This window comes from Neodiprion fabricii, chromosome 5, assembly GCF_021155785.1.
Source record: "Neodiprion fabricii isolate iyNeoFabr1 chromosome 5, iyNeoFabr1.1, whole genome shotgun sequence".
Classification (NCBI taxonomy): domain Eukaryota; kingdom Metazoa; phylum Arthropoda; class Insecta; order Hymenoptera; family Diprionidae; genus Neodiprion; species Neodiprion fabricii.
In genome coordinates, this window is record NC_060243.1 from 29,616,783 (window position 1) to 29,629,773 (window position 12,991).

At 34.9% G+C, this 12,991-nt stretch overlaps 1 protein-coding gene across 1 annotated transcript; it reads right to left on the minus strand.

The window, feature by feature from the left end:
* Positions 1-1,305: 1,305 nt before the first annotated feature.
* LOC124182399 (beta-1,3-galactosyltransferase 5-like) lies at positions 1,306-6,779 on the minus strand. Its single transcript, XM_046569626.1, has 2 exons — positions 5,692-6,779; positions 1,306-4,492 (listed from the first exon to the last, which is right to left on the minus strand). The coding sequence occupies exons 1-2, from the start codon at positions 5,822-5,824 to the stop codon at positions 3,399-3,401; spliced, it is 1,227 nt and encodes a 408-aa protein (XP_046425582.1). The 5' UTR covers positions 5,825-6,779; the 3' UTR covers positions 1,306-3,398.
* Between the last annotated feature and the right edge of the window lie 6,212 nt (positions 6,780-12,991).

A 12,991-nucleotide genomic window follows, 5' to 3' on the forward strand; every position in this document is an offset into this window, starting at 1 on the left:
AGTTTGGTAGTGACTTTATTTCTTTACTTATTTTTTTTTTCATTTTTGCAAAAAAAATTTTTAAAAATAAAGAAAAATCTCATCGTGCATCCGCACGGGCCCAAACAGAATATCACCGTGTTTCACCGCCCCTGTTGGAGGATATGTTATAAACGTTGGTATAATTTGTAGAGATACCTTGAGTGAAAGTATCAAGCTGCGAGAATATATATATATATATATATACACACACACACACACATACGAATATTTTTTTATTTTCTTTTTCATGATTCTTCAGGTTTTACGCCGTTACGCTCTGCTGCAAGAGATCGTGTGGTTGAGTAATATGATATCAAACGCAGCCAACGACGATTTTATAACCGCATAATATGTTTATATATATATGTATAACGTCTTGTAACGTATCATGAAAATTTTTTGCTCACGTGTAATTATTATACAGGAAATGAATGAAAAAAAAAGAAATAAAAAAAAAAAGATACGAATATAGAAAGATCTTCGTTATACCTACCGGGTTGTATGATTTTTTTTTTTATGCATTTCTTTTTCTTCACGCGTGAAACGGTTATTGCATAATTTTAATCGACTGGTGTAACGCGCGAGATTATGAAATATTCGAGAAATGACTTTTACTATTTACGAATGTGTTGATGAAACTTTCGCAAAGCCTTATATACAATATATATATATATACATATACATATACATATTCTCGATTACCTCTGTTCTTACAAGCGATGTTCTCATGTTATAATTGGAAGGCAATTAAAATGCTAAGACGTAAATAAACTAATTAACGGATCATTTTTCTTCACCTTTAGAAGGCCGGCCTGGCCTTTTTTTTGGAGTCAGCAGGTAACTTGAAAACTCAATTGGATATGTTGGCTGTTTATATAAATAAATCATGCCTCTCCAAAGGTTAATCTCATTTAATCTTACATTATTGTTTACTTGTTCGTTTGATTTTTCACTGAATCGTACTCTTTTTTACACTTATTTTTTATAATCCGTTTTCTTACGAGGCCGAAAATAGCAGCCAGAATTAGCAGCCAAACGTTTTAACGTTCATGCGAATAAGGATATAGTAAAGTATGAAAATCAAAATTTTGTTCACACAACTTGAACCCCAGATACTTTTATAGAATTATCAGAATAAAACGGAACTGCATTTATTCTATTTCCAAAAAGTTGGTCACGTTTGACTGCTAGCTTTTAGGTTCATTGTTTTCTTTCAGTTACAACGTAAAAATTTAATCATAACTTCGACATGTTTTAAGTTCTTTTTATTTTCAAATATCACGCCTTCAATTATTCATTTGTTTAAATACGTATACGTATCTATCTATTGTAATATTGTGTATGTTGTATATATGCATAAATATATGTCGATTGAATATGTCAACATTTATGTAACGTGGAAATACATGATTAGATTTGTCGTGCAATAAAAAGAAAAAAAAAATTGAAAAAAAAACAACGATTATCATCACTAGTTTGTTCTTGCTTTGTTCAAACGTTATGTACAATTTTCTTTTTCGCTCTTTTCAGAATTTGATTAACGCTCGTACAGCAAGACGCGAGGGCCTAATTATATCATATAATTAAATATGATGAAAAACATTGTACTCATGTGAAAGTAAGATTGAATCTTACTTTTCAATCGAAAAATAACAATCTAATAAAAAATTTACATGATTTCTATTTACTTTTATCGTAATAATGCAATGTGTACAGAATCTCGTCATATTATTAGATTCATTATTAAATTATATTGCTTTCAATGCTATCGTCGTATGACAATTTGTATCGCTATTAACTTTCGAAATATTTGAGTATTACCACTCGGGTGTATGATTGATTTTTAATTCGAAAATTATAATATAAAGGATGCATTAAGAATTTTTTTTATCGGTACCTCTAATTTTTTGGCAGAATTTGTGGAAATGGGTGAAGGGAAATTTAACACAGGTGAAATTCGCCTGGAATTATGCAATTCAGGGTACATTTTACCGATCGGGATTCGATTCATAGTAAATGATTGAAAAACGCGAGGAAATTTGACCAATCTTGAAAGATGAAGAAATTGCGTAAATGCAGGTGAATTATTATCATCCACGATTCCAGGTTAAACAGCCCATCAGACATTTCCATTAATTTTAGCGGTATGGTAATTCATCCGTATTATATTTACGCAAAATATGTAGTCAAGTGTTTCGAAAGTTAAACTCTTGAGGAGTTTCCTTCATTTTACGTATAAAATTTTACAATTAGGGATGATGACGCGATATTGTATAGCGTGTAGAGTACGTATTTACGATTGTCATTGTCTATAAATATAAATATACAATATAGGTATATGTATAATTCAAAAAATAACGATAATAGTAAATATATTGTTGATAATAATAAAGATAGTGAAACGATCGATTGAAAGTTTAAAAGCACCGCGAAAATTATCCGAAGGATCAAGGTATAAGTATATACAATAATTGATCTTAAGTACAGAATAAAATTAAGTGTATAATAAAAGAATTTCGAATACGAATAAAACTTTCGTAACTCTATAAGTTAATAAATATCGTACAATATTATTTATTATATACAAATATTCATTTTTATTTGTAAAATTTTTCTCCAATATAAATAAAAATTTCTAATACTGTGAAAATAAATTTCCGTAACACGCGTAATATACATGTAGTTACCAAAAAAAAAGTTGGTAAAATGTTATATTTGTCGTTGGTTTTTTAAAGTATTTTTTTGTCTCAAGTCTTCCAACTCTCAAGAAGATAATAAATAAATAGGTAAAAGTGACGGAAGAACGAAATGGTAAAATACAGAAATGAAAGTATTTCATGCTTGTCTCAAATTTGAAATTTGAAATGATTATCGAGCAATATTTGAATATCCTGTATTGACAGTCTAGTGAAAGAGACTTATAAATATGTAACGATATAGTTGTATAGGTACATGACGATAGTTAAGAACTTGACATACAATTATAAAATTATAAGCAATTATAAGTATACAGAGTATTTCGTTACAAGGAACAAAGTGACCATGTGTTGAAAATGAAAAGAAAAAAAGTTGCTGATCGTAATAACGATGATAATTATAATAGTCAAAAGTTACCGGCAGTAATAAAACTGCAACATGCAATTCTGCAGTTATTATAAATCTATATAATACTTGTGGTTGGGAGTATTAAAATGACTAATCCTTGTCCCAAATTAGCTAGTGTGCAAAGTTATGCATATATTGTATATAATATATGTATATATATTTGAAGCTGACTGGACTACTTAATTATTATATTAAATTCCTGGTCAGTAGCGGGTGTTTCTACCCGCATAGAAGCCGATATCCACTTTATATTACGTATTTAATCTCGTTTACTACTTGCACTTGCTTTTACCATCGAGTAACTTTTTCCACAGGTCGAACTGTTCGCTGTATTTAACCATGTGAATGCTGACGCTACGTTGTATGTTACAAGGATTGAAGGGAATTCTTTTGTTGAAAAATTCATTGGCTTGATATCGTTTTATGCCCAGTTTGTGGGCGACGATACCTGTGGTGAATACGTCCTCCAGTTTCAGATAAGTCTGCTTCAAGGATTCGACGTAAAGCTTGGGAACTACGTCGCTCGACAAAAGGTACGCAGGACCAGTCGTGAAGTCTGGAAATCTTTCCGACTTGTACTGGGAGTGAGATACGTAGTACTTGCTCTTCTTGTTCCTGATCGGTTTCCACCTCCGAGCCAAACGACCGAATATCACGTTTCTACTCTTTGAGTGTTTGTTCACAAACGACAATAGCCGTGGCACGTTTATGAACATGTCGTCGTCAGTCTTCAGGAAAAATTTCACCTTACCGCAGTATTCTTGGACCCATTCGAGCGCCGATATAGTTTTCAGCGTCAGGTTTGAGTACGAGTCGATGAAGTTCCCTCTAATCACGTCTCTGTACATGTCTTCTTCCCTCAACAATACTGTACTTATCTGTTTGTCAGTCGTATCGCCCAGCATGAACATTACGCTCACATCTTTTCTCTGGCCAAAGTGGCCCCAGGTTTGGCGTATCGCTGTTCTCGCTGCGAAGTGTGTCGGTGCTGACATTACAAGGATCACCACTTCCATTTTGGCACCTAAGTTTGGACACTTTTCTGGTATCGACACCGAGTGGCCAGGCTGGTAAATGGCAGCCGCTGAATCATTCCTGACCACCGGCGTAGCGCTTTCACTGGTATTTTGACTTTTCGCTGGCTTCTTGACCAGCGACTGCTCGATGCTCTTAGATACGTTTAATATCATCGAGGATTGCGAGCTGACCAACGACGAAGGTGTCGTCATTTGCTGATAGTTGCTGGCATCGTGCGAAGAGGCGTTGAGCGACGGTGACTCAACTGTTGCATTCTTCACCGACAGTGTTCCTTGCGACTCGCCGCTTGCATTCAGTATCGATCGGACCATGATTCCTGACGACTGACCTTGAATTGAAAATAAACGAAAAATAAGTTGTAATCGGTCCTCTTTTATTTTCTACTTTGCTCGATTTTTTATTTTTTAATAGGATTTTAATTTTGCAATGTAGATCTTTTTTTTCCATTCTTCATACACAGGCGAGTGTGTCATCATATAATTGTGTTCGTGTAATTTCCGGGTAAAAAGGGGGAGAAATTATAAATTGAATATTGATAATGATATAATTGCGAAACGTCATTTTTTTATTTGTATACAAATTTTCCGACAAATTGAGCAAACCATATTACTCGGAAGTGTATCGTGCTGATAACGATTATTCTTATCGAAAGATTATTGCCATAATCATTTTTACAACAGTTTGCCGATAGAGTAGAGAAGAAAAATGATGACATGTAGTAAGAAAAAAAAAAAAAACCCCGGTTTTCACGGATAATTCGTGCAGTAGTTAATTTGAAACTCGGTGAAAGTTGATGTTTCCCAATCGCTGTTATCGGTAGAAAACATCCTTTCGGTACCAAATTCCGTTGCATTTGCACTTTCGATACATGCATACGATAGAAACTTGACAATTCGTTGATTTTCAAATATCGAAAGTAGTTTTGCAAGAAAATTTTCAAGTATTATTTTCCGTTCCAGTTTTTTTTTTCTTTTTAAATAGATTTCAACCCTTACAAGTGATCCGTGAAAAACTAAAATAATTTGAATCAATTAAGCGGGCTCTCGGACTTTGTCGTGACGGTATTGATTTTGAAAAAAATTCACTTCATTTTCAAGCAACAATGTGTCAACGTTCAATTTGAACCCAGATTATAGACAAAAGAAGAAGTAGAGAACAAACTTTAGCGTCTTTCAAAGGTTGAATTTTTACGGGCAGGAAAATGCCTTGCTCTTGACCAATAGAAATGCCAACAAGGCAAGGAAGCGCCACCTGACGTGTGGACTGATTGCGAGTACAAATGTCCTATTTTATTGGCATTCCTATTGGTCAAAGAGCTAGGCAGTAAAATGAAAATTCAGTGCAATTCGAAACTCGGTGTTCTTTCGTTTTGAATCTTCTGGCGCGATGTGTTTGTTTTATAAAAACGGTTAGAAAACAAACGAATCTCACGCGTTGCAACGGATATGTATATGTTTTTTTGTTTTAAATTCTTTCGTAATTTACTATAAGTTAGAATGGATATTTGAATGTGTGTCATATACTCACTGCTGGTAATCAGCACGGCCATCTGATGAATTTCGTTGGTAGCGGTGTAATAGTAGGCAAAAACCGAGAGGCAAAATAGTCCGAGAATAGTGAACTGCAATGCCCGACCTCGTATATTTACAAACATGTACATGGCGGTGGAATTGTATGTAACATGTACGTATATATACGTGCGGTGAAAGAAACGAAGCGGTATTGAATAAGAGTAATAATACAAAATAAAAAAAAAAAATCAAGTACATTCACTCGATTCGAGAAGCGATTCGTTATTGTTTCGGTGGATCGTTGAAACTGTAACAACAATAGGAACGGAAGAAGTGCTGCAGTTTATTCGAAATCGCGAAGCGGTATAAAAACAAGCCGACCGCCGTTGCTGCCGACATTCTACGATATATTTCATATCGATATGTAATAATTGCGGTAGGTTCCTTTTTTTTTCTGTTTTTTTTAAATTTCTTTTGTGCGTGAATCTTGTTTATACGGTGCAGGGGTTTTCTCTTGGTTTTTATTTATATGTTGTTATTGTTGATACTTTCTCTCGTCGTTTCTCATTCACAATCATCCCGTTTGCGGAATCGACGACGCAGAGCAAACCTGTCACTGAAACACCACCTCCGGCGAACACGTCATTATTATTCTTCGCCCCAGGTAAAAAAATCCAAACCGCACGACGTCTGCATCCAGCCGATGCGAAACCCCTTTTCTCCTTTCCCCCTCCCCACCTACAACACGCCTGAAGTCGCGTGTCCCACGGTGCAAATCGATCGTCGTTCGTTTGTCCGAGTTCCCAGGTTACCACTCACTCACTCTCTCTGTGTCTGTCTCTCTCTCTCTCTCTCTTTCTCTTTCTCTTTCTCGTCGTTGCCGGCTATCGAATCGAAGATCAGGGCGGCGGCGGCGGCGGCGGCGGCGGGAAATTCGAAATTGAATTTTTGAAAATAAGCGAACGTTCGAATTTCAGGAAAGGTGGGCAACTTCACACGGCAAACGATTCACTCGCGGCGTTCGAAATTTCGCGAATTAAACTGCAGACCTGCGGACCTGCGGACCTTCCGCGCTTAGCTGTATCTTGTCTCAAAGTGAACGTGCAACAGCGGGGGTTTCGAACAAGCTGCGGGGACAACTTCTTACTCTCATCGGCCGATTCTCCCTGCACTGCGGAAGCACCGCCTACCTATTCTCCGAAAGCGTAGAGGTATAATACTCGTAGGGTCTCGGGTGGAATAGCTGAATCGTACGTGTGTGATGACTTTTTAATTTTTATTTTTTTTTTTCTCTTTATCATCGTCCTTGACGTCGGATACTTTTTATCTCCACCCCGCCGCCTCTAACACAATCGCAGCTTTTCCAACCTGTTCTGTTAATTACAATCTGAAACTACACGCGTCAATGGAAACCGATCGATTTTTTATTGCAAACTTTGGACAGTTGAAATGAGCTGTTCTAAATCCGTTGTTAGTTTTTTTTTTGTTTTTTGGCTGATCGCGGAATTATCGGATTGTTGTTCGCTATTTGACGCCCGCGATGAGTTTATTTTATACACCTACACCTTTTCAATCCCGTAGGCAGTTTACGCATCTCGTAAAACTGGAATCTCGAAATTGATTTACTGTCTGGTCGAGTTTCGAAACGCGTCTGCGGATTCTCATAGATGGTAATCGTAAACGTGGTATTAACAACAGGCTCATTCTTTGTCCATTTATCAATTCGGTTTCCCTTGATACTCTGAATTTAGATTCAACAATTAACTACCGTAAATATGTTGTTCACTTGTGCAATTCCTCTAAATCCTGTCGCAGAATAATTGCCAAATGAGTCTTCAACGGGGGGAACGAATCTTGTATAGATTACACGGATCGAAAAAAAAAATTTCCGTTTTTTTATATTTTTTATCGAGTTAAATTAAATTTTGTTTCCGTACATCGAATAACAGCCGAAATTTTTATTTGTTACCTTTAAGGTTTGTGTTTCTCTTTTTAACGTTGTTAAATAAGTCTTGTAGTTTTTGGTTGATAGGTAATATGGTCGCCTATTCGGAAGAAAAAAGGAAGACGTTTTCACCAAGATGCGATGGAATTTATCGTTATTAACGTTATCAGGGTCAGAGAATAATGAGAGCTTGATGGGAAATTACGTTCCGGGTTTGTTTCATTACAAAAATAAGAAGAAGCGCTAAAAATAATCATTTTTTAACATTGTTTATCAATTCTTTTACATTTGTAGTTTATTATTAATTATTATTTTTGAATAAAAGTGATTTGAATGCAAAACTGAAGTTTGCTTGATTGTTATTTACAATAAATGTTTGAGAAAATAGGTAAATTAAAAAAGAAATTTGAAATATCCTTCCGGTTTCTACAAAAACAAACGTTATTTAACGAAAATATATTTTTTCCATTTATTAGTTACGTAGAAAAAATCAAAATTTTTGCTATAGATACGAGGTGCTTCTTTTTTACATTCGACTTGTCATTTAACGCCTGTGTACGCCTCCCACTCCGATCAAGATTGATAACGTGTAATTAATCAGTAGACTTAAACGGATTAACCAATTTTATTTACATTTTTTTAAAGAACGTTCTTCCTTTATCTCTCCCAACATCGTATCGAGTGGCAATACGTAATAAAAATGATTGATTTTCACCGCGATTTAAGCGAGGAATTTGCCTTAATCCGAATTCCGTGAATCGACGGATTGATAAAAGTATAACGTATGTATTTACGTACGAACATGTGTTCGCGATAAATGGCTAGACGGTGAAACAAGTTTTTCGTATTATTAACCAGTGTCACGCACGTATCTCTCGATTAACGTTTATCGGTTGATTATCGCGAGACTGAGTCACTCGATTAATCGATCACCGATTGCAATGCCGGTGATACATCGAATGATTTGCATTTTCCAGTATTTTTTCAAACAAATATTTTCATCCTTCGTATCTTTCTCCGACTGTACAGGTAGGCACCTAAATAAATACAGGAATTCGTAGAAGGATATTTTTTCGGTAAAAGTTCGTCTGGGATGGTCATTTATTGACACTTGAAAAATTGATATAAAATAATTTTCCAAATTTATATCAACGATCTTCGCCGACGAACTTGATCCTCCCGCAAAAACTCGCTGCAGATCCGTTACGGATTCCTAATTGACTATTTCCACTTCCAAATACTGTTACGGAGGTTTTTTTTTTTCGTTTTTTTTTTTTTCATTTTTGTTTGCTTCTTTCGCTCGGATACACAAAACGGCTGACTCGACCCTGATGCGGCCACCAAAAATAATTCTCGCACTGATTCAAGTTGGTAACTACTTATGCCAATTTGCACAACCTGTATAATCACGCATGGTATGCACACGTCATATATTATACAGACACTCGGGCCACTGACCCGTCTCGTTGCAGCACACATTCGTCTTAATTTTCTTTACGTTTCGCTCACGCCATTCTTATATACATATAATATACATCGATTCCCGATTTGATTTCGTTCGTATTCTTTTTACTTCCGTCATACTTTTTTTTTGCAGTTACGTTGACACTACAAACATCGATGCGCGCAGTCTAATAAAAACTGCTCAAATTTTAAAGGAAAATTCTCAGAATCAAGCGATTTCGATTACGAATCGAGTAGGTATTAATTCGGAGAAATGAAAGCGTTATTTTTGCATTGCATTGTATTGTTTTTTTTTTTTTTTTTCTTTTTTAAATCTTACTCCGAGTTTCAAATGTCAATTATTATGAGCGAAGTCGTTGGCACTCAAAAATACGATGATATTTCAAATTTCCGTCGACATTGGCGCAATTATAATTTTTTTTACAGTCGCGACCATGAATTTCGAGGAGTAGAATTAACAACGAGCAAATGTCAAAGGCATGACGTACCAAAGAGCGAGAAAGAAATTTTTGCCTTCTTTCAAATGCGAGAGATTTTCTTTCAACTCTTTTTTTTTTTTTTGTTTTTTCTCTAGAAATGTATGAAAAAAATATGAGTAATGGTATTTAAGAGATTTTCGAGTATTGTTCTATCGTCGTTAAAGTTGCGAAAGAGCGAGGAAATTCAATAATCAAAATATAATGAAAAATTGTTTCAACGTTTTTCTTCCTCAGCTCCGGACTATCCGAGTTGTGACGTAATGTTCCAATGGCCTCTTCTATAAACGTTACGTAAATCCGACGATTCGTGTATAATATAGTGTACGTAGATGCACGGGCATTACGGGTACTTATGTACAATAAATGTATGAGGCGTTCTCCGCCAACTCAGCCACCTCTTTTTTTTTTTTATCATCTCGAATCTGTTCCATAATTGGTTATATATGTATATATAATACATATATATATATATTAGTACTACTTAAAGTTACTCGCTGTGAATTTTTCTCAGATTTTTTAATCCACCCGTTTCGGAAATGGTTTTTTGTTTATTTTTTAAACCCGTACATAGTGGAAAAGTTATGCTCTTACACGAACCATTTAATGCGATGCGTGTCACATCTTTGATCGCATCAAAAAAAAAAAAAAAAAGGCCGTTTTCAACGAAAGAAAGGACAGTTTTTTTTTCTCTTTGATATGGCCATAAATTTTACAGGTTATAATTTGACAGTGTATTGGTAACGTGTGTAAAAAATTGGGATCGTAGAACCGGACATTCTTGCCGAGTAGAAAAAATACGTTTAACGAGAAAGGTGAATTAAGGTACGTCCGAGTTCCTCTTTTCCGTAAACTATTCAATCCGATATACGTTATATTTTTAATGCCATTATCAATAAAATATATATCGCGTTAAATAGTTCATGGAAAAACGTCACTTTTTCATGTCGACATTTTTTTTTTTTATACTACTTCCACGATATACGGGCTTAAAGAAAAAAAAGTGCCCGAGTTAGCGGAGAACGCCTCATATACGAAATTACACTCTCTGAACGCTGTAGGATTTCACATTTAACCGGTTTGCACGATTTGGGACGTTTCGATTTATTTTTTTTTCATCATGTTTCTTTATTTTTTCATCCAGTATTTAAAAAAAAAAGAACTGTTACACGACTTACGTGTAACAAATATACATGTATATATATATATATATCAGGTATACATAAATGGATTAGAATTGAAAAAAAAAAAACAAGAAGAAATTGTCATAAATCGGTCCTAACGACCCTAATTTTGTTATATATGTCTGCAGTTATTACGGCACTAATCGTGTAAGATTATTTACGATAAAAAGTATCTACATGATTCACTACCTCTTTACACAGATGCATAGCTGTTGTATCTACGTATAATTTTTTTTTTTACAATTTTTTTTATTACATAACAAGATGTTGAGCAATTTTGGCTTATGCAGGCTTAAGTTAATAATAATCAATTATTACAATCAAATATGCATTATTGTGATAATTTTATTGTCAATTTTTTCTTCTTGACTGTTCAAGATAATTGCGACGATAAAAAAAAAAAAAAAGAAAAGAAGATACTGCTATACAGATGTTTATATTTAAGAGGATCATCGTCAAAATTACGTTGAAAATGAATCATTCGTGTGTATGTATACGTATTTTTATTTACGCAATAAAGAACTCGATTTTGTCACAACTTGTGCTGTAAGTTTAAATAGAAAAGAAGAAGAAAAAAAGATCGAGTCAACGAATTTAATACTGTACCTGCAACGTTTGCTCGATAAAATATGATATGCTAGACGTAAAATTAGTGCCGATTGAGAAGCCGCGGAAATATACTTAATGCGCAACAGTTAATTGGCAGAGTCAAACTTTACTATAATGGTGGATTTCTCTTTCACTAAATTTATGTAACACGGTGTATATAAGTATATAAATATACAGGTTCTCAACCATCAGTGAAAACGACTTTCTAGTGGCTATCGCCTTATACGCTTGTGACCGAGGTTGAGCTTATTAGAAAATCGGAATGACAGGAACAGCAACTTCAAGCTGAACGAATTATTATTGTTCAACCGAACCGTACCACGTTATACTTTGTCCGGAAAGTAAAAGCGATGATATCGATGTTTTATTATTTTCTACCAGCTAATTTTGAATTCGATTTAAAGGAAATATCACCTTCGTTTCATGTTTTTTAAATGCTTACGGATTCACCGGAGGATGACAAAGTTAATATGCGATAAACGGATAAATTGCAATGCGTACAGATTTGTTGGTATTATAATATGAGAACGGCGAAGAAGGAGGAAGATTTATGAGTCGATAGCACACACATATGTACATTTTAGAATGTATAAAAAAAAAAAAAAGAATGGATTATTTTTTCTACAAAATACAAGTCGAAAATATTGGTCGAAATGACGAATCGACCGTAACTTTAGAAAGAGTAGATTTATCATAAAATCATAAGAGACCTTCTTTGTAGGCCGTTCGATTCCCTACAAAAATGCGTTCTGGTCCTGTCAGTAGCCTAATGCGTTGACGAGTTATAAAATTACAAAGTTCAAAAAAAAAAAAAAGAAATTTTCCATGTTTTGCAACCGGGAAATAGAAAATCGCGATGAGGCACCTCTAAATATTAATATTAAGAGCTTAAACTTGGACAGCGTCATTTTTTCGTCATTTTGAACGATATTGTCGACTTGAAATTTGAAAAAATGAAAAGTCGATTATTTTTATACAATTTATCATACATATCACATATGTATATATATATGTATGTATCACTTCCGTGCCTCCACAACTTTTAAGGGATAGGGTTCATCGTGATGGTTAAGACTAGCCGCGTGCGCAAGACCGATCAATGCCAAAGAGTATGCGTTGTTTCACGTTCTACCACCTTTGCCTGCAGGCTCCGTTTTGGGAATCTTTGATGCCTGTGTAGCAGCCCTCAGAAATCATTCGAACACGCCAATTGAACAGTGGCGCAAAACGAGCGGCGACGATCGTTTTTCGAAAAGCCCGCGACAATCATCGTACGGCCACAGGAATATATGCATTTTTTATTTTTTTTTTTTTTCTAGTCTACTACGCTATTTTGCAGTCGTATACCAAAATTGTGCGGAATGTAGGGTTTTCGAAAAGCCACATTCGCTGAGGAAAAACTTGAGTTTCGGTAACGTTTAGTCGTATTACCATCTTGGTTAGTTTTTGCTTTATGTTTCATTCTTGTTCTCCGCTCCCGTAAAATTAATTGCTACCACCGGATTTTCCGGATGCTTTGAGGACTTCTTTGCAAAATTCGTTGGTTGAGAGAGAAAAAATCTGAAACGTGTGGAAGATTTGAGAAAATCAATATTTCATTGAAACAAAAGCATAGAGTATAGAAAATGTTGATAGAAT